This window comes from Meleagris gallopavo, chromosome 22, assembly GCF_905368555.1.
Source record: "Meleagris gallopavo chromosome 22, MGAL_WU_HG_1.1, whole genome shotgun sequence".
Lineage (NCBI taxonomy): Eukaryota > Metazoa > Chordata > Aves > Galliformes > Phasianidae > Meleagris > Meleagris gallopavo.
Genome location: NC_139425.1, coordinates 8,900,387 through 8,920,343, shown reverse-complemented (window position 1 = coordinate 8,920,343; position 19,957 = coordinate 8,900,387). Strand labels below are relative to the sequence as shown.

Genomic DNA, 19,957 nt, shown 5'->3' with positions numbered 1-19,957 from the left:
GAAATTTGCCAGTACTCAGCTTCTCCCTGATAGTGGCCCTGCTGCCTTAAACAGGACCACTTTAATTCATTCCTTGTCCAATGGGATTATAGCCTTTACACCAGTTCCACCTATCCTCTTCTGATAGGATCACATTCCTTCCTCTCCTCTGCCCTCTGACTCAGCCTTGCCCTGGCTTGCATATTTCTCTAGTCTCTTATCTCTTCAAATCTATGGATTTGAACAGAACAATGACATTAGCCAACTCTGCTATGCATAGCTTAAGAGTGAGACCAACCCCCATAGCTTCTGTACTGAGTACGCGGCCTATGAGCTAGATAACTTTAACATAAGTCTTTATTTAAATCTTCTGCAGTGATTATCAGCTGCTAAATTCAGTATTGGAGATGTGCATCCTACTTCCAGCCTTCAGCTTCTACCCCTAGCACTGAAAGACATTTTTAAATAAACTTTTGCCTTGTATTAAATCATCTCCCAAAACTATTATTGATAACTGGGCTGGAGTCTGGTCTTTTATCAGCCTGCTTTATCTTTGAATCTATTACTGAACTCGACTCCAGTTCAGTTGCAAGGCTCCAGTTAATGGAAAAGCAAGCAAGTGGTCAAAGCCAGCTGTTACTTTTATTACAAAAAAAAATCACTGACACTTTTGTACTACTGCTTACAAAGGAATGATTTAAATAAGCTTCATCTTACTTAGCCTTTCCGCTACCCAGAGGGCAACAGTGATGTTCTATAAATATAGTTATTTCTATTTCAGGTTCTACAACTGCTTCTGTTCTACATTTCACTGACTCTGGGGAGGTTTGGTTCCTGCTTCAAGTCACAAGCTTTAGAAAGAGACTTCTAGAAATTCCACTGCATAGATGAGTTGCCCTTAATCTCACTGCAATTTACCTCAACACACTGCACTAAGTTTTTTAACAATAAAAATACATTAGGAATCTTGATAGAAGTTACTTTCTGGGCGAAAATACTTAACCACACAACAATACATCAGTTATTGAAAACCAGTTTCAAGTGGAAAAAAGGAAAGGCTGAGCTCTTCTTGCTTTTCATTAGTTAAAGCTCAAACTCAGGCTGTGCTTTTTTTCACCACTGTCTTCTCCTAGGATTCATAGGGAAGGACATCAGTGCAGGACTGCTTTTCTTAGTTTGTCTTCGCAGTAACAGAATTATCATTTGAAGCAAAGAAAAACTGTAACTGCAGAAGGGTCAACAAACATAGCCTTGCAGTTTCTTTCTAAAGCTGTTATCTTCAAGTAATCTGTAATGCCTGCCACGCCAGCAGGAGGTTCAGATCATCCTGATAACTGGTCAGCACTTCCTGCAGGCTGTAGCCATTCTTCTGACGTCTCAATTTGTTTCAAGCATCAATGTAAGCTCAGTTATAAAGCAGAAGTCTTGTAGCATGGTTTTGGACATCATTCAGTGCAAAACCAAGAACTCACTAGATGTCAGGAAGTAACCTCTATTCATTTTAAAGATATAGAGAAGGGCAACACATCTCCCCACCTTTGAATGCTGTGCTTCCAGGATCAGCAGCAAAACACAGTTTTGTAAGGCTCCTGCCCGTAGCATTAATGCAAGCTGGCACTCTGAGTACTGCATCACACTTGTAACTTAAGTTTTAATTTGATTTTAGTTACATAGCTTGATTTCACTAACTCTGCTTCCCTCACATCCACCTCTCTGAAAGGCCATAGGGTAAAAAAGGATGTGACTTTTATCAGATGCTGACTTCAGTATTGACAGGATAGCAAGAGGAGGCACTGGTTGATTGAATGATTACAGGCTCTTGTTGGTAACTGCTCACTTTGGTACCTCCTAATCAATTCTTCCATGGTGCAGTCAGTCTGCTAGCCATAGGCATGAAGCAGCTGTGGGCATGAAGATTTACAGGAGTAGACTGCAGGTAACAGAGCAGGTTGAAAGTAGGTTCTTCAGTACAGCAGGCAGGTATGAAACACTGTGGGAGGGAACATGAAAAACTAAAACATCCTTTGGAGGAAGCAAAAAAAATAAAGTCCTAACTGTTTTGATGATCAGAACGCTTTATAAAGGAAACCTTTACTGGAACAGGAAAAAAAGGGCCCACTTTGGCAAAACCAAAGGAAAGCTACACATACGCTTCTGCTTTTCTTTCTAGGTAGACTTCCCTCCCAAACAAAAAATAAAATAAAAATTGCTGACTATCAACCTGAAGCTGCATGTTTAAAGAGGTGATGATTCAGCTGAAACTGTTCTCATCTTTACTGCTGGCTACAGAAGTAGACTACAGAAGTAGATATGCTTATGCTTCTGCACTGAAACTGCAGTGCTATGCCTTTTTTTTTTTTTTTCTTAAAAACAGAGCTACTTCATTCCAGAGATGATCCCTAGCTTTTAAAATTCCTAACCAAGTTTTATGCATCTCCAAGGCTCACAATACATGGATCTAACACTTTGGCTCACATCTATTCCCTACTCTAACTGCAGAGTATTCAAGTCTGCTATATGCATAATATTCTTCCCAGACTTGAAGATGACTTAACCACATTGTATCTGATTCCTCAGTCCTACTCTTTATCTGTAGTCACCCATATTTACAAACTTGGAACAGAAAAAAAAAATTTTGTCCTTGTTATTTCCAGTTTGTTACCTTAAGTAATAAAAATGTTTTGTTCTACATTAATATCCTGCCTTTACTTTTTCTTCTCTACAGGCCTGCGTAAATGAGGAGGAGCCAGAGGATGGATAAGTCTTGCACTCCAAAGGTGCTGCAGGAAATAATCCCCTGTGGCCTGGGTCTATGGCAGAGGAAATGCAGGATGGTGAACTCCATTCCATTTTTTGTTCCTTGTCTTCTTTTCAAATGAAATGAATGTACATTGAAGGATGACCACACAGTCTGTTCTTAACTCTACAAGTGCCCTGACGAACCATTCCTGCCACAGTAGGTGGTTCTAGCCAAATGGCACAGACTGAACATCCTCAGGCAGAAGTTCACTAGGAGCCTGTCTCAAGAGATGCAGGAGAAGTCGGAGCTGCTTCCTTCCACCATGGATCCACAGAGAAGGAAACACTGCAACACCCTGGGACATCTCATATGTTTTGTAGTTAGTTTCTTCCCTCTTTCCTCAGTTCTGGAAAGAGCCTAAATCCCCTTAATACAACTTCAACTTTTCCCTGCCTGTATAAAACAAGGCAAGGGCTATTTGAGTTTAGGCTCTTACACACCTCACTTTTTTTTTTTTATAATGTTGTAGATAAGGGATCTTCCCTTTCTCCCCTTTATCCAAGACTCCCTCATTCTCTATTCCTTACTACTAAGAAATTTGGCTTGGATTCTAACATTGTGATTTAACTACTACAAATGCTGAACAGCTAAAAAAAAAGAATTAGTACAGTTGCCAAATCTGTACTTGGTATGGAACTTAAACCCATTGCAACATGCCAAACTTACAGCAGCTAGAGCCTACTCTGGATTTGTCTACCCACATTAAGTTACTGGTATAGCTATGTGCACAACTGATACCTGCTGCAGGACACTGGAAGATGCCTAGTTCCTCGTGGATCATGTTTTTGTACCTGCTTTCTTTGCCAAGCAGCCACACTTACTCCAGGCACAGGTCCAACAGCTTCCAGCTGGAAGGTATTTTTATGACAGGATAATTTTGAGGGGAGGGAGTGGGGAGGAAGGAAGGGGCAATAGAACTGTAATAAAGTTGCATTAATAAGCTGCAGCAAATAATTAAAAAGAAAAAAAAAAAACAGCATCCTTTTTGTTAGTTACATCTCCCAGGATGTTAAGCATCAAGCAGGGAAGAGAGTGCTTGTCTGCCATCCGTGGCTTTCTTTGGCTGAAGCATTCCACAAGCCATTGTAATTCTCTGTATTGTCTAGTCTAAGACCATTTGGGATTCTTGAATAATGCTTTACAAAAGAGCCAAGCCAGAAGCCATGCTAGGGAAACAAAGTGCAAGGAAGTGATTAAAAAAATAAAAATATTAAGTGCTGAAAGTCAAAGATACAATGATGCACTTTTCTTTGTACCTCCTCTAGTTTTTATTAGCAGAAACATTTATCCTTTGCACTCTGACAAAGCTTTCCTACTGGTCTGTTTGCAGTAGACTTACTCTAAGTACTGCAAGACTAGAAAATAACCCCATACTCTGTCAGGGCAGCAACCCGTAGTTGTTGGCATCTCCAGCATGCCATGAAAAGAAGGAGCAACAGTCTTTTTCACAAGGGGTTTCCTTTAGCAGAGGCTAGGAGTGCCCTCTATTGGGGATAGGCAGCACTTGGGACTACAGCCAGTCAAATCAACTGCTCCTGAAGGGACATTTTTTCCCTAGAAACAGAGTCCCCGCACTTAAAAACCTACAAGGAAATCCCAGAAATAGCTGGGCAATTTCACACCCTGTAGTCCTTTTGATGCTAGGCTACGTTCCAGGCTCTGAACTGATGTTGAAGAGGAAATAGCACTACTCCAATACTGAGCTATTTTTCACTCCTCCCTTCACAGATTAGCACACCCACTTAAAATGTAGGCAGCTTCTGCTGTTATTTATAGTGGCAAAATAAAGCCAATGATAGCTTGAACCCTGCCACAACACTTAGTTTTGCGCAGTGGTACAACTCTTCCCTACAAGAGCTGCCAGGTACCAGAGATCCACCAACCCTCAGAGTTTGAGAGTTTAACCTGCTCAGCTAGTAGTTTCATCTTTGCCATGAGCTGCACTAGAATTCCCTTCTCCTGAAAACAAAGATGAAGAATACTGCCCTCTCACGTGGCCTAGGGGTGAGACTCCAGTCCTGTTTGGTATCCAGAGAGGAGCACAGGCTCTAAGTCTCCATAGATGCTATTTAAGAGACAGGTACTAAAGTTCTCCATCAAGTTCAGATGAAGAATTACTCCCACTTACACAACTTCACCTATCTGGTCCTTATCCTCCGTTGTCTTGCAGTCAGGAATCTGGAGATCCCACAGCGTCTTCTGTATTTCAGAAGGAAATTAATGGGCGGTAAGAATTTGCTTCTCCCACTTATGCTTGTGTAGGATGAAAACTCATATCTATGCCTGGCTCCCCTCCAATACTCCAGGATCCCACTCCCACCAGTAGGACATTATACTGGAATCAGATACTCAGACCTTCATAAGACAAGCCTTTTATTCAGTTAAACAGAACAGAAAATTTTAAAAACATCTTCCCTGCATGCTTACAAGTCTGTTACTACATGATAGAGTACTTTAATTTAAAAACTGGTTTAGCCAGCAAACAGAAGCCCTAAAAAAAAAAGTTTCCTTTGAAAAAAGTTCTCTTGCAAAAGACTAGTCCCTAACAGCCAGTGAAGAGGCTTCACAAGAAAGATTCAGATCATCCTGTGACCAAGAGCATTGGAGAGTCTCTCAACATCTGTCCAAAGGATAATGAGCTGAGACCAAAGAGGTTGGAGAAGCAGAACAGGGTTAAGTAGATTTGAGTACTGTTAAAAATAGTTTTTCCAATTGTTGAAAATTTAACAGAAAAAAAAAACAATTCAACCTCAGAAGAGCTAGATTCTCCTTTCTACTTCCCCCTCTCAACCCTTTTTACTGAGTATCCTAGATAGGACAGAATGCATTTGGTATAAAAATATTCCAACTTTACCCACGCTTCTGAAGGAATCCATCAGTCCTAGCAGGATATTCTCTAAACTCCTAAATGAAGAGAACCAGACAGACAGCTGAAAACAGCTATTGATTTCAGTGCAGAAAAGGATTTGTTTGAGAACTCACATATTTGGAGGATTACCTCCAGCAAAAACCTCACTTTGAAGGAAAAAAAAAAACCTGGCATTTTTTTTCTGGAGCAGTCCTACAGCAAGATCAGAGCTAATCAGCAGCTCTTACTGGAAGCACTGCACAGAAAGGAGTTTTAGGCCAAGCTATCCTGCAAACAAGACTGCTCCAGTAACAAACTGTTTCTCTGCTGGCATAGGAGTGTATTTTAGACACTTATTTTTCCTTTTTGCACATTGTGGTTCAGGACATGAAGGTCCTCACACTTCCTCGGATGACTGCTCTGCAGATAGGACACAGTCTCAAGTTGAGGGCACATTCTCCACAAGCTACCAGATGGCCACAGGGAACAAATACAACAGACACATCCCTGTCCATGCACACTTTGCACATCCTCTCTTCTTGCAAGCGTCGGAGCTGTTCTTCTGTGCTCAATGGAGACTCCTCTTCACAAAAGAAAAAAGAAACCCAAAGTATTAATACTGTAATGGCTCCAAAGAGCAGGTCATTTCGTTAAGAAGTCAAAGCAACTGTTCATTTTTTCCCCAGAGTGACAGCAGAAGTACTTTTCTCAAACAGATTTCACTTAAGCATTGTTAGCTACAGCTGTTATGATCTCCAGCTTATCTACTTAAAACTTGGCATACCTGCACATTGTGGACTGAGCAGGGACAGATGTCAGTATCATTGTACTTCAATACATATCCCTGATTAAAGAAAACCCAAACTGTTTTAAAGATAAGCCTGCATCACAAAGGAGCTCTAAATCCTGAGTAAGGTCTCTACATTCTGCCACAGTCCAGGCTACTGCACATTCCTTTTCAAGACTAAGAAAAAAATACAACCATCATGATACTGTTGCTACAAAAGCTGTCCTGATTATGCCTGCACGTAATTTCCCCACCACAGTCACCTTTTTGTTGCACAGGTTGCATTCCTCCTCTTGAACTTGATGTTTCAGTCTCTCCCTGAACCGCATCTGTTTAACCAGGAAAGAAGACATTAAACATATTCCTTTCCACCCTCTTAAGACAATGCTGCTTAAAGAGTAGAAATATCCTCACTTCAGTCAAGCAGTCTTTACAGAACTGTCAACCTTACGCACTCAGCCTGGTGAAACTGATGCTCCCTGGTGCTTATGTCAGTATGTCCTCATAAGGAGGTTAACACGTGCCTATCATCTTCTCAAAGCTTTCCTTCCCTCCCCTCCCAGAGGGTGGTGAGGCACTGGAACAGATTGCCCAAGGAGATTGTGGATGCCCCATCCCTAGAGGCATTCAAGGCCAGGCTGGATGCGGCTCTGGGTGCCTGGCCTGGTGGTTGGTGACCTGCACACAGCAGGGGTTGGATCTGGATGATCATCGCTGTCCTTTTCAACCCAGACCATTCTGTGATGATTCTATGGTTCTATCAGACAAGAGCCATCAGCTGATTGGCTCCTGCTCCTTTGCTACTATTTAATCACTCTCTCAGCCTAGTGGAAGTCATTTTTGCCTTGCTAAATGTAGCAGACTAATATGGAGACAGTAGCTTTAGAAAGCAGGCTTGCTACTGAAGAAAGGCTACAGGGAAAGGTCTTCAAATAAACTTCGCTTATCAGACTCCATACAACAGACACCACAAAATAGACATAGATAAACAGAGTAGAATATGTATTACTCAAACCAAAGTGCAGCTATTTCTAATGAAGTCATTGATGCAATCTTAAATAGACTTAAACTATGTACCTGTCCTAAAAGCCTTGCTTTGGGCAGCTGCCCATCTCAGCTGCACCTAGGGATGGTAATTTGTGCACAAGCCCCACATAATGCACACCTGCTACTGCAGTTAAGGGCTGCAGAAAGCATCAAAGATGTCTACACCACAACCTACTGGAGACATTTCCTGTATCTGCATCAGTTACTCCAGTAATAACAGACTCTTCAGGTTTCTTTAAAGTACCTCACTCTTCAGCCTCTCAAAGAAAGGCAGCCTTTGGTATATATCTACTCTTAATTCCAGCGTAGGAAGAGAGAAAGCAGACCCACAAAGCATTCACAACAGTGCTCAAGATGAAGTGAATAACAGGCTGAACATCCACCAAGAATGTGGGTGGGCAAATCAATCAGGCATACCTCTGTTTTCCTTTGCACTGCTGCTCTCTTCCCATTCTGGCCGAAGCAGATCAGAAATCAGTTCAGACTCAGAAAGGTAGAAAGTCCCAGTCAATATGTATTTATTCTCTACCAGGCTAGCAACCCAGGCAGGGTTAAAGCCCATCTCCAAGACATTCTGTGCTACGGAAAATTGATCCAGAGAAGGAAGAGTCTGCAACTTCCAGTTCCTTAAAAGATCTGTAAAGTAGTAAACAGACTCTTCACAAAAAAGTATGCTACTCTCTGAAGTCATTACATAAAATGGCATTAATTTCAAAAGATTCAGGTTATCTATATAGATGAGCAACATCAAGATTTACAGTTTCCACTTCCAATCATACCTCAAAACAGCCAAGACAAAAGCAATTTCAAAAGAACCAGGAGAGTAACTGTTTCATTCTCCAGCATCAGTGAGGAAAGCCTCCCATTTTTTGGCTCCAGCCCAACAGCCAAAAATCTCACAACTGTTTTGATGAAGATCAAGTAGAATCTCTCAATTTACCTCTTCTGCCTCAGTCTAGCTGAAACATTCATCAGTAAATACTGAAATGCAAAACTCTGCTGGCGGTTCATTCAAAGGCTTAAATCTTTAAGCTCACCTATCAGACAGGATCTTCAAGAGAATGAGAAAAATCAGTTTTCCAGTTACAGGAGCTAAGTTTAACCTATTTAAGTTTCCAGTAGCATATGAGGATAGATCCCCAAGACTAACGCTTTCATCAACATTAGGGACCTTCTAGCTATTCTCTGGCCTGCTTAAAATGCTGCAGTCTAAAAGATTCAGGCAGAAACATCACAGAACAGACAAGTAGAAGATGGGACAAACAAATCATTATCCAGACTAGCTAAATACAACTGGTCTTAAACAGGCTAGGAGATCTCACAAGAACAAGTACTTCTTGTGCTAGAGACCATTTCCCAAGAATAAGGGAGAATAGCTTCTAAAAATATCAGAACATTAAACACCAACTCTGAACACACAAGCAAGAGTGGGGTAGAAGAAGAGATACAACACTTAAACAAAACAGCACTAACCTTGGTAAGCAGAGGACCCTTGTCCCATCTGATCCCTGGAATCTCTCTGAAAATGCCACAAGAGAAACGTGCTCAGAACTTCCCAACAACAAACTCTCATTCACTACACACAAAATATTTATGACTCACTGGAGGTGGAGTGCTGGCAAAGGACTCTTGAACACTGCTAACAAATTCTCTCCCCATTGATCGCAACAAAAATTCACACCTATAAGCAGAAAGATTTCAATATATTAGTACAGAACCTCTAAGAGTAGGTAAGAAGGTAGTAGGGTTAAGCTTAGAAGCAAGCAGTGCCATCAGACTGAGCCATTACCAGCACACCTGTGACTCTCAGCTGGTAGTACTTCTGCCTTACAAAACAGAAAAGTAACTGAGTGGAATGCACATGTGTCTTTTGGTCTTGCTACAAGAGACATTTGTAAGCCAAGACATTTACCTTGGATACCATTTGGCATGTTCCCTCCAAGGGTCATCTCCAAATGCCCAGTTCCTCATACCTCCATCACAGTAGAAACACCTCACCACATCACCTTGGCCTGTAAAGGACATTATAAGATAATTTACCATGGATACAACCTAAGCTCTCCTAGCTCTAAGCAGAACCTGGAGAGACTCAGAACAAATCACAGGCTACAGAACAGAGGAGCACATGACAGCTTATCAGCATCACACAAGTTGTTTAGAGGCACAAAGACGACAGAACTCCCACAGCTGCAGCTAGCTGATTCCAGAACCGGGTCACAAGATAACAAGCAGCATGCATGGGAGCACCACAGTTAGCTCGTGCACCAACCATCCAGCCCCCTCTTGCCAGGATTTAGAGTATAGCTGTAATCATACCTATGAACATTATTTCCTTACCATGATCTGCCATAAATCAATAGCTGGTATAGTCAGCATACATTGCTTCTGGGTTATAGGCATAAAAATTTGACACAGGACATTCCCAAGCTATCCCACCCTGCTACCGTGCTTCACCTCACCATCCAAGAGGTGGAATTAAAGCCAAGCACAGTTAAGAACTGTCTACCAGTGCCCTATCTGAAGGGGGATGAAAATTTCAGTGAAGTCTGCCAGTAAGTGTGGGTTACAGACATGATCTTCCAAACACACTTGTGTTGGGAGAACTATTTGAGTGTTCATTTCCAGAGTTCTCCAGCTCAAGTAACAGCAGGGGAGTGCCAGAACAGACTGCTTCCTAATGATCCCTAAAGTGAGCCTCTCTGCTGAGCTCTTACTCAGCTGCTCCACAAGTGACCCAGTCCAACAGAAGTGGGATTTCAGCTCCAGACACTGCTTTATAGTTTGTTCTGTGCTCCTGGCCAAGCTGTTCTGTTCTTTATGCTTCACAACTTAAAAGACAAAAGCAGTAGATCAGATGTAATGCCTACATTGCTCTTCTGTTAGAGACACGCATGCTGCTTCACCTCCACTGCTGCACCCTGAGCAAATAGGTGCAGATTCTTAGTATTTAACTGGATTTACAGCAAGGTTACAGTTTCAGTGAAAGTCCTGCAGAAGCTGACTTAAGAAGCCAGCCACTTCCTCTAGCTGGACAGAAAGATCAGATCAGTTAGCCTTTCCAATGGGCATGTTGCTGTGCCACATCTCAAATTCACCACGTTTAAGACTACCCTTCCCTTTCATCTTTACCAAGTAGTTAAAGAAAGGCAATACAGTTTTACTTCAGCAATGAGGGCATGAGACATTTGGGATATACAGTCCCTCCCCACACAAGGAGGTGTTTCAGTAATAGACTTGGAAGTGTCTATAGACTAACGTGCAAATATGAAACCAATAGGTTCCTTTACCATATGGAAGAAGGGATGTTTCTAACAGAAGTATCACTATATTAGACAGCAAAAAGGATTCCCCACCCCCACTCACAGTATTGAATTACAGTCAATCATAAAAGTACTGTAAAGATTTTTTTCCAACTTCTGGGTCCAGAAAACAGTACTTACTCAGACTTGCTTCCTGGCCAGCATAGCCCACTCTAGGAGAAACAACTGAGGATGTATACTTACATGCATATAAGAAATATTGCATATTTTGGTCAAAATTATTATTTTTTTTTAGTTGGTAATATGAGTCCTTATGGCAACAAACCACAGTGACAGCCAGATTTGCCATCTTACAAATCTTATTCAAGTTTGTATTTTTTATTTTTGAGAAGGCTGGAATGCAAGACAGAGCTTAGGAAGCACAGCATACCAAGAAGTGCCTTGGGTTCTTCTAATAGCACAGGTAACGAGTAGGTTTGATGAATCTTTAAGCACACTCTCATTCTGGTAAAACTGGTTTAAAACTTTCTGCTTTTCCATTCCTGCTAGTGAGAAAAGACTGAGTAGTGGACTCATCAGCATCCAAACCAGATATCAGCACAGAAGTGAATTCTGCCCAAGTGTAAGACAGACAGCACACACAGAAGGATGTGGTTTATAACTATGCCAGATGCACTTGCAAGTATTTGCACAAGCAAGAACATTAATACAGTGACATCTTCAAAAGCTAACTTGAAGAAGAGTTTTCAAAGTAGTGCTTGAGTTAGGAAAAAAGCTGCAAATTCAGTAAGCTTTCTTTGATGTCAGGTAGCTAGAAGCTGGTATAAGAATATAAGCTGATTTTTATATATTCATGTCATCAGAACAGAGCCAGAAGAGATTGATCACCTAAAGGTTAGGTATTTCAGCATGAAGTCATAAGCAGCACCTAAAACAGCAACACCAACAACCATTTGAAGTTACTAAGGGATACTGAATCTGAACCAAGGTAGTAGTTGAAAGTACCCTTACAACACATTTGCCTTTATGAAGATAGAGTGTAAGAGCAAAACAAATACACCTGATCCTACTTTACAAGGGACCACATTTACTCTATCAGAGTCTTCAAACACATTTTTCTGTGACACATTTTTCTCTGTTGACCTACAGTGTCAGTGTAACATTCACACTACACTGTTAAGTGATCTCAATACTGTTTAAAGTATTGACTTCATTACTTGCATTCCTGAGCAGTCCAGCTAAACAGAACTCGCAGGAGGTAAGCTTAGCTCCTCTCCCTTTCTAGCTCTTGTTAAGAAGTGACCATTCTTCCAACATTTGGTATAGTAAATTAAAATTCAGCTGTGGATTCCCCATACAGGAATTTTATAGATGTAGTTTCACAGCATTACAGACAGGAAAAAAAAAAAGAGACTTCACTGGGTGTTCCTACCTGTGTAGAAGAATCCTGCTCTAGCCAGTTGCTCAGGACGCATCTCAGTATACTGCGGCCAGTTCTGAAACGTTGATAGTCTCATCTCCTCTGTTACCATTTCTGGGTATTCTGGTTGGTTGGGCAGGGCTGTCTCCTCACTGTCTATCCTCTGCAAGAGGCTGAGGAACTGCCCATCTACGCTGTCAAACACTCCCTGAAGAGGAACCTGTTGGTTCCAAACAGCTCCATGATAAATGAATTTACAGAAAGGGAAGAACTTCAGGTGCTCCACTATTGGGCAATCACCAGGCTCCCAGTCTTTCAGGATGCCGCCGCAGCTGAAGCACTGAACTTGATCTCCTGGACCCACAAAGAAAAAGCCAGCCTTGGCCAAATCCCAGGCAGACACTGGTGAGCTCCGTGGCCACTGTGAGAAAGTCCTCAGCCTCCTTGCTTCGTCCCTCATGCTGGAATTGAACAGCTGGCAGCAAGCAGTCCCGAGATGAGTCCCTTCTGCTGGTGCTGTGTCTGCCATGTCCTCGTTCTGAAAGAGAATGAGAATCCAGAGCAGTCAGCTGGATTCCTGGTGTCAGGCTGAACTCACCCCGTGTTATTTGTTCTACATCCCCACAGCTCATCCCCATGCGTATTCTGGAATGCTCGTGGCCTTTATACAGCTGAGCTTGTTTCAGAATTGCAGCTCAGTCAGAGGTCTGGTGCTTCTGGACTTTGCTGCTCAAGTTCTGCTGAATCCTCACTAGTGAGTCTGAAGGGAAGAGACTCGCACTTTCTGATCCCCTCAGCCAGTTTACAGGAGGGATGCCTGCAGCAACAAATAGTGGAGGGGAGGGCAAAACCTACACTGCTCCTTGCTGAGCCAATCCAGCTTTCAGACTGCATGTTAAATCCCCAGTCATTTTGTCCAGACTTTAACATTAAAAAGGCTGCAGCCCACCCCAGAAAAACAATAAAAACACAACAACCCTTTCAGAGGGAACCACATAAAGCCAAGAACAGCCACACTCAAGCAGGGATCCTCTCAATATCCAATTAACAGCTAAGTGCTGCGGGATATCAGTAGATTTCTAATAGCCTTATGGGAATTAAACATTATACATAGAAATCTCTATTATAGACTACCCTGCAGGAAGCAATCCAAAATAATTAAGTCCAGTTTCTAAAGGGAAGGGTCAATCAAGGAAAGGTAAGACATTAAACTTCTTGCACAGAAGTGACACAGGCAGAATAAGAAGCTACTAAATGCCAAGTCTTCCAAGCCCCCATCCTTCCAGAGGTAACAGTTCTTCCCTACGCAGTTAAGCTAAGACAACTCAGCTACTGCTTCTAATACTGTCTACATGGACAGCAAATACCCTTCCAAAGGTAATACAGTTACACAGCCAAGAATCAGGACCAATTTAACTAATACTTAAAGGAATCCCCTTGGAGTGAAGTCACTACAAATATGACTAAATGATAGATACAATTTATTGTTATTTTTTTGAATTAGGTGTCCTGAAAATCCTTTCACTAGCCAACCCAGTAAGTCAGATCCTCCCAAGGAAAAGCAGACTTCTGGTTGTCATAAATAAGCATTTAAGCATACAGAGCCAGTGCACCACACATGCAGATTAGAAAAAATACACTTACACACCCAAAGAAATCCACCATTTCAAAGCTGACATACAAACCAAGAGTTTGAATTGCTAGCTAACTACTGCAACACACTTTGAGTACACTATAAAAAACATTTACACAAAGCACATCATTATAGCAGCTTACTCTGCAGCAAGCATAGTCATATAAGACATAAGAGGCACTGAGGCCACCAGCATCTCTGAAGGATTATTCTTCTGAAAATGCACTGCACTACATTTAAGGGAAGAAAACTTACAGGACATTTTAGTTGCCAGACCTGTAGGGAAACTTAATCAATCCATTTTTCATAGGTATTGCACAGTGAGATTTTGAAGGCCAAAAGGATGCTTACTCAGCTCCACACCTCTCAACAGGAACAAGCAAGGAAAACTGATTTCTAATGAACTTTCTTTTCTTCTATAACCATAATCATGGAAGAAAATTGTAAGGAAAATGGCTCTACATACTTGTTTAGAAACTGTTTTTGTTTAATATATTGTAGCATTTACTGAGAACTATGCTGCTAATATCGAGAAAAATCCATAGGAAGACAAACCAAGAAGCTGCATTAGCACCAACACACAGCAGAATTCACTAGCTAAGCAGTTTACAAGCACACAGTTTTTCAACCTGCACAGCAGATTCTGGTCTCAAAACACAGAGAAGTGACAGAGACTCAATCATTAGCTGCAGTTCCACAGCTGGAGAGTTGCTCTCATCATGGGCCCAGGCCAAATGAGAATTTAAGTTTTCAGAAGACGAAAAGCATTATTTTCCACATAGAAGATAACCACGAATTATTATAGGCTACTTCCACTTTCTAAGAGTACATTACAAGTGCTGTAGGAAGCCTCAAAACAGAACTACAAAAACAAAAAGATGGAGTTACTACACCGTAACACTTCACAGGAGAAATAAGTTTTTTTATTTTTTTTTTAAAAGCACAACTAGGGATGAAGGAAAAGTATTTTGGTACAGAGAACGTTTTGTGGTTCAGAAACATTTGATTCTTTGCAAAGCACAGAGATAACTAACAACAGAGTTCTCTAAACTGAAACTTGAAGTAGCTGTAACACAAGTAAGAGAGAACACTCTCCTACTAAACCCTGCTTATCTTCACTCCATAGCCTACTTCTCAAGCAACATCACAGTTAATAGAAACTGTGCCTAACAAAAGCAGTAGAAAAGTTATTAAACAACAAAAGGGCTTTGCTTACCTGAAGCAAACAACGAATCACGACCAGTAACAGCCTCTCCCAACCCCACGAGCCTCAAGCTTCTACTCTTCTCAGCAGCATACAAGCCTTCCACAAAAGCAACAAACACCCTTACGAGATGTAAGTGACCTCACCTGCCACTGAGGCCATTTTAAACGCTTCATTTTCCCCTGATTGGTTGGTTTTGTTTTCAATTCACTAAGTGGCCGATTTGCATCTCTGTAAGTGTGAGCCACCAGGGAAAGATATGGAATTAATTTCAAGTTTCTTGTGGAAGGAAATTGTTTGAGTCCCTTAGCAACATCTCAGTCTTGTGGTGTGGTTAAAACCCGAAGAAACAGAATGCACCTCAGCACTTGTGAAGACATACAGCTGAGTCACTGAACATCCAGACAAATAGCAGTAACAGCAGTGTGCACCGGGCACTGCTTAACGACTCCTCAGTGGGATGGATCTATTGCACACTTCAAGTACAAACACATTCAGTGTGCTCCCAATTTTGCAGGTGTTAAATCCACTTTCTAATAATAAGCAATTAAATACTTGCTTGAAGGCTTGAAAGACTCTGTGCTTCAGTTTTCTTGTCCCTAAAATAAGGACCAGTATGTTTCCTAGCTCAGAAACGTGGTCTAAGGATTAAGCAGTGTGATGCTGATGTCTATCAAAACCCCTTTGGAATCTGGCAATGTAATGCAGCCTTTAAATAGAAAAATATTACCTCCATGGCAAATGTACAGAACAGCTTTCCAGAAGCCACAGGAAAACGGAGGGATTTTACTGTCTGCTGAATCAGGTCCAAATATCACTTGTGCAACAAGGTATTAAGAGGGAGTTGCTTTCAAACCAGAGCAGGTGACACTATTCTATACCATGACAGAAAAGCACAATTTTTCCTAAATTGATAACATTTTGTGCAACTACGCTTTTTTTCTTTAATTTCTATTGATACAAAAACGGAGACAAACATAACCACATTCTAAAAGGAGGTTGTTTGTAAGTTCTGACGTACATCAAATATTTCAGAGTACGTCACAGAAGGGCATGACAGCAGTTCCTTGGAAAGGTGATAGCCCTGAGCACTAGCAGTAATGCTCTGACCATAATGGCATTACTTTATCTTTTTTACCTTGCTCTCACACAAGCATGTTTTGCACCTTAAAATTTCCAAGAAAATGTACTATGAAATGAACAGATAATATCAACAAGGATTTACTGAGGGATGCTTGATTACTTTGCCTTTACTTTGGGAATTAACACCAACTCTTGTTACCATCACATCTCTACAATTGGAAATCTTTCTATTCCTTTGCATTCCTGTAGTCATCATTCAGAATAAAGAATTTTAAGGTCAGTTTTGAAAGGTGCAATTACTTGGAAATGTGTTTATCTCCATGGCTTTTGTACCTGAGAAGATGCATGCAGTTTATTCTGAAGAAGGCATTTGGGAAAGCATAATTTGCCCATTAGCAAAAGATTGGGCACAGGTTTCTTATGCTCGTGAAAAATGATACATTGAGATTTTTGTTTTAAGAAAAAAGATCCAGATGTCCTTTTCTTACAGGGGAGCTTTAGCAAACATTTTAATTTAAAAAGTTGAAACTTTTCACAATTAAGTACACGTTTATGAAAATCCCTTGAGCAGTAGGGGGCAGTACTTATATACAAAATTTACAGAACTGTGACATGTGGAACTGGTTCTTTTTAATTTGTCTGCAATGAATTTATATATAATTGCACATTCTCATCTGCTCCACATCTCCTGTTCTTGAAGAATATATCGTAAAAACGTGAAGTACAGAATGTACAAATCCCTCTTACAGAGGTTGTGTGAGGGCTCTATTAATGGGTAGTTGCAAATCACCTGTCCATTGATAAGAATCATTAGCTGTTCTCAGGAAGAATTTTACAAGCTATGACCTGGTCTTCTACTGCTTCTAACCAACTTTCTTCCAAACGTGACCTCGGGAAATGTTGGGAACGTGGGAGGCTCCTCAGTCTGCCTATTTCATGGCCATGCCTATGAAGCACGATAGTAGTCTTAAGGCAGATGTCAGGGAAGCTGTCACAGAAGGCTCAAAAAATCTGACTGTGGCACATGGAAGGTAGTTCTGGAGCACTGCAGTGTTGTGGTAGAGGTGCACTGGGTTGCCTAGCCTTTGCAACTACTTTGCTTCTAGGGAAAGCCCCTGGGGTGATGGTGACTGGAGATACGGTTCCATGTTTGCTTTGCTTCCAGGGCAAATCTCTCAAAATACATCACAGATATTCTTCACTTCCATTTAAAAAGTGGTGAAGTTGAACACGCGGAAGCTGAGTAACCTGTCAAGTTTGTGAGGTGCCTTGGGCAGTGTCAAGAATGAGCTTTTCTTTTTCTGTATTGCCATTTCCCTATCCACCAAGCCTCTTAGGGAGGGAAAAACAATATTAAATTTCAGAAGAACTGGAAGGCAGCTCCTAAAACAATTTTAAAAATTGGACTGATTCTGGCAGTGATTATTAGCTGTGGGTCTTGTTGTTGTTCTTACTGTTAATATACCATTCTTTTAACATCGTACAATCTTCAAGACAGGTTTGAGGTTAGATTTCTGTGGGGAGACGCTCAGGTTTTGGAGAGAGCATTTCACCAACAAAGGAAAGCTCAGAAGTACTTCTACTGAGGTCACTGCAGCAGAAGAAAATAAAGAGACAAGTCTGCTGAAGAGAGAAATAAAAAAATAAGCCAGCATGCTGAAGGATAGATTTGGAGGTTTTATTTTAGCACACCAAAATTTTGAAAGCAAATAGCATATTCAAAAATGTGTTTTATGCAACTAATATTTATCTTTTTCAGCAATTTGAGTATATTTTTAGTTCTTTTTCAGAGGATTAAGGTGTCCTAATGAACTTTTGAGCTTGTCTTAAGCCAAGGAGTGCAATGAACTACAGAAAAAACAAATGTTGGAAAGAGAAAATATCAGCTAGGATTGACAGCATCACCACCATGCCTCTGTATGAGGAAAGTGGTAAATTTTACATTGCTGAGCTCATTTCAAGGATTACTGGAAACACATGCTAGGCAGTGACTGGAAACTCTCTAAGAAGAAATGAACGTAAACACAGTTATAATATATTTGCTCTTATCAGGCTGATTTGGAAATAAAGTAATCAGTAAATGCAAGGGTTAAAGTATAGCTGGGGACAGCAAGACAAATGTTCTTAAAGTTACCAGGAAGTAGCAACAACTCACGTTTTCCTAATGCAAAAGTAAAAAATAAATCCCACAAACATGGATTTGGACATACACATATGTTTATACATATGTTTGACATACAGTGTCTTTTAACCTAAAAAAAACCAAGTATAGCCTAACAGCTTTAGTTTGCTGTACCTTAGGATGTTGAAGCAAATACAGTATTCACATACTGCTGCCTACATACATTCATGGCATTCATGGCTAAGATGATTCATAGTCATACAGTTTCTATATCAAGACCAGTGAATACATACAGTCACATACACTTCAAAGCAGTGCCCAGAAGCATCCAGGACTATCCTTTCCTTCTTTCTTTCTGACAGATGTTCCACTCTCATGCCATGCTGTTTGCTTTTTCACACTTGTTACTGAAGCAATGTCCCTAGATGGCCTTTCTGGCACATGCAGGGATTCTTGGGAGCAGATTTACCTATTTTACACATTATACACATATTGAGAATCTAATTTTGATCGATTTTTTTCTCTCAAATGTGCTTATATTGTATGTATCTGCTAACTGTAAGTGGTACATTCATGTCATGAAATCTACACAAGAAGCATGTTTAAAGGCAACAGAGACTTACCAAACTGAATCTCTGCAGGTATTTTGACACTTTCAAGAAAAAACACACACACAAAAACAGGCTTCTGGACAAATTAAGGACATCCCCATCCCCCAAACAGACTTCAGGCACCTGTAAGATGTGAAAAGATAGTTTCAGTATCACTGTTAATCAGTTAACATTGTTACAAGTCCGTTTATTGCAGCAGTTTCCAAGGTCAGACATCACATTCTACAAATCTCCAACAGTAAATAAGATCCACTGTTGCATAGGAGTGTTGGGAAGCAATTTTTTTTGCCATTGGAATTCAAATAGATATAAAATATTATCATACAAGCTTCAGAACGATACTAAATCACCTAAGAAACTGCAGGACCCTGGGGAAGGCATGAACTGCCATTTTGTTGTGTGCAGCACCTATTAATTTTATCCTGCCCAAAGGATTCTAAGCAGGATTCTGATCGTTATCACGAAGTTCCAGCAGTTCTGGTCATTGCATATTCTCCCATTTAGTAAAACTAAGCCACTAGAAATAATAGAAGGGTTACTGCTTTTATTTCTCTCTATTTCTTGCTCAGGAAATGCCAGGCTCCCCTAAAAACTACAAAGATACGCCTTTGGCACTGCGGGGTCACAGAGCAGCAGGCTTCTCCAGCACCGCTCCGTGTCCTCAGGCTCCCCCAGAAGGGTGCAGGGATGGAGACCAACAAACCACTTCTCAGCCCTCTGAAACCAGCATCAACCACGCTGATGGGACCGAGAGTTCACCTCCATTCTGCCGAGCAACAGCTGGAGGGAAAATAAGATGACTTAACCCGACAAAAAGCCACGGCAGAGCGCGGGCAGGCAGCAGTCGTGCTGGCGCGATGCTCCATAGGCGCCCTGCGGCAGCGGCTGCTTGCACAGAAGGCTGCACTCCCGGGGCGCAGCTCTTCGCTGCCTTTTCCTCTCGCATCTCACATCGGTGCCAGCCCTTCGGCTAGCCAGAGCCAGGAGCCGACGTCTGACCGCCCACTGAGACCCTCCCAGCCCCCAGAAAGGGGGAATAGGGGGAATAGCGAGGAAGCTGGGCGCCAACCCACCCGCTCCGCCCCTCAGCCCGCCGCACCGCCCCACGCATGCGCGACAGGTGCGGCCCCGCGCCGCGCGCCTTCCCTTCCCCTCCCTCCCGC

At 41.5% G+C, this 19,957-nt stretch overlaps 2 protein-coding genes across 3 annotated transcripts in view; one reads left to right on the top strand and one right to left on the bottom strand.

Moving 5' to 3' along the window:
- Nucleotides 1-5,051, top strand: part of NKAIN4 (sodium/potassium transporting ATPase interacting 4) — a 48,588-nt gene extending 43,537 nt beyond the window's left edge. The window contains exon 8 of the mRNA XM_085241698.1: nt 2,705-5,051. Within this exon, the coding sequence (XP_085097824.1) occupies nt 2,705-2,714 (10 nt within the window). The 3' untranslated portion in view covers nt 2,715-5,051. The remainder of the gene's footprint in view (nt 1-2,704) is intronic.
- A 911-nt stretch (nt 5,052-5,962) lies between these two features.
- BIRC7 (baculoviral IAP repeat containing 7) lies at nt 5,963-19,885 on the bottom strand. 2 transcript variants are annotated; one of them, XM_010722407.3, is made up of 9 exons: nt 19,601-19,885; nt 18,807-18,917; nt 12,154-12,679; nt 9,374-9,473; nt 9,064-9,142; nt 8,935-8,980; nt 7,879-8,097; nt 6,678-6,743; nt 5,963-6,210 (listed from the first exon to the last, which is right to left on the bottom strand). In XM_010722407.3, exons 1-9 carry the CDS (start codon nt 19,658-19,660, stop codon nt 6,008-6,010), a joined length of 1,410 nt encoding a protein of 469 aa, XP_010720709.1. In that variant the 5' UTR covers nt 19,661-19,885; the 3' UTR covers nt 5,963-6,007. The 2 variants fall into 2 exon arrangements, with proteins under 2 accessions (XP_010720709.1, XP_019477770.1); XM_019622225.2 differs by lacking the exon at nt 7,879-8,097.
- Nucleotides 19,886-19,957: the final 72 nt, after the last annotated feature.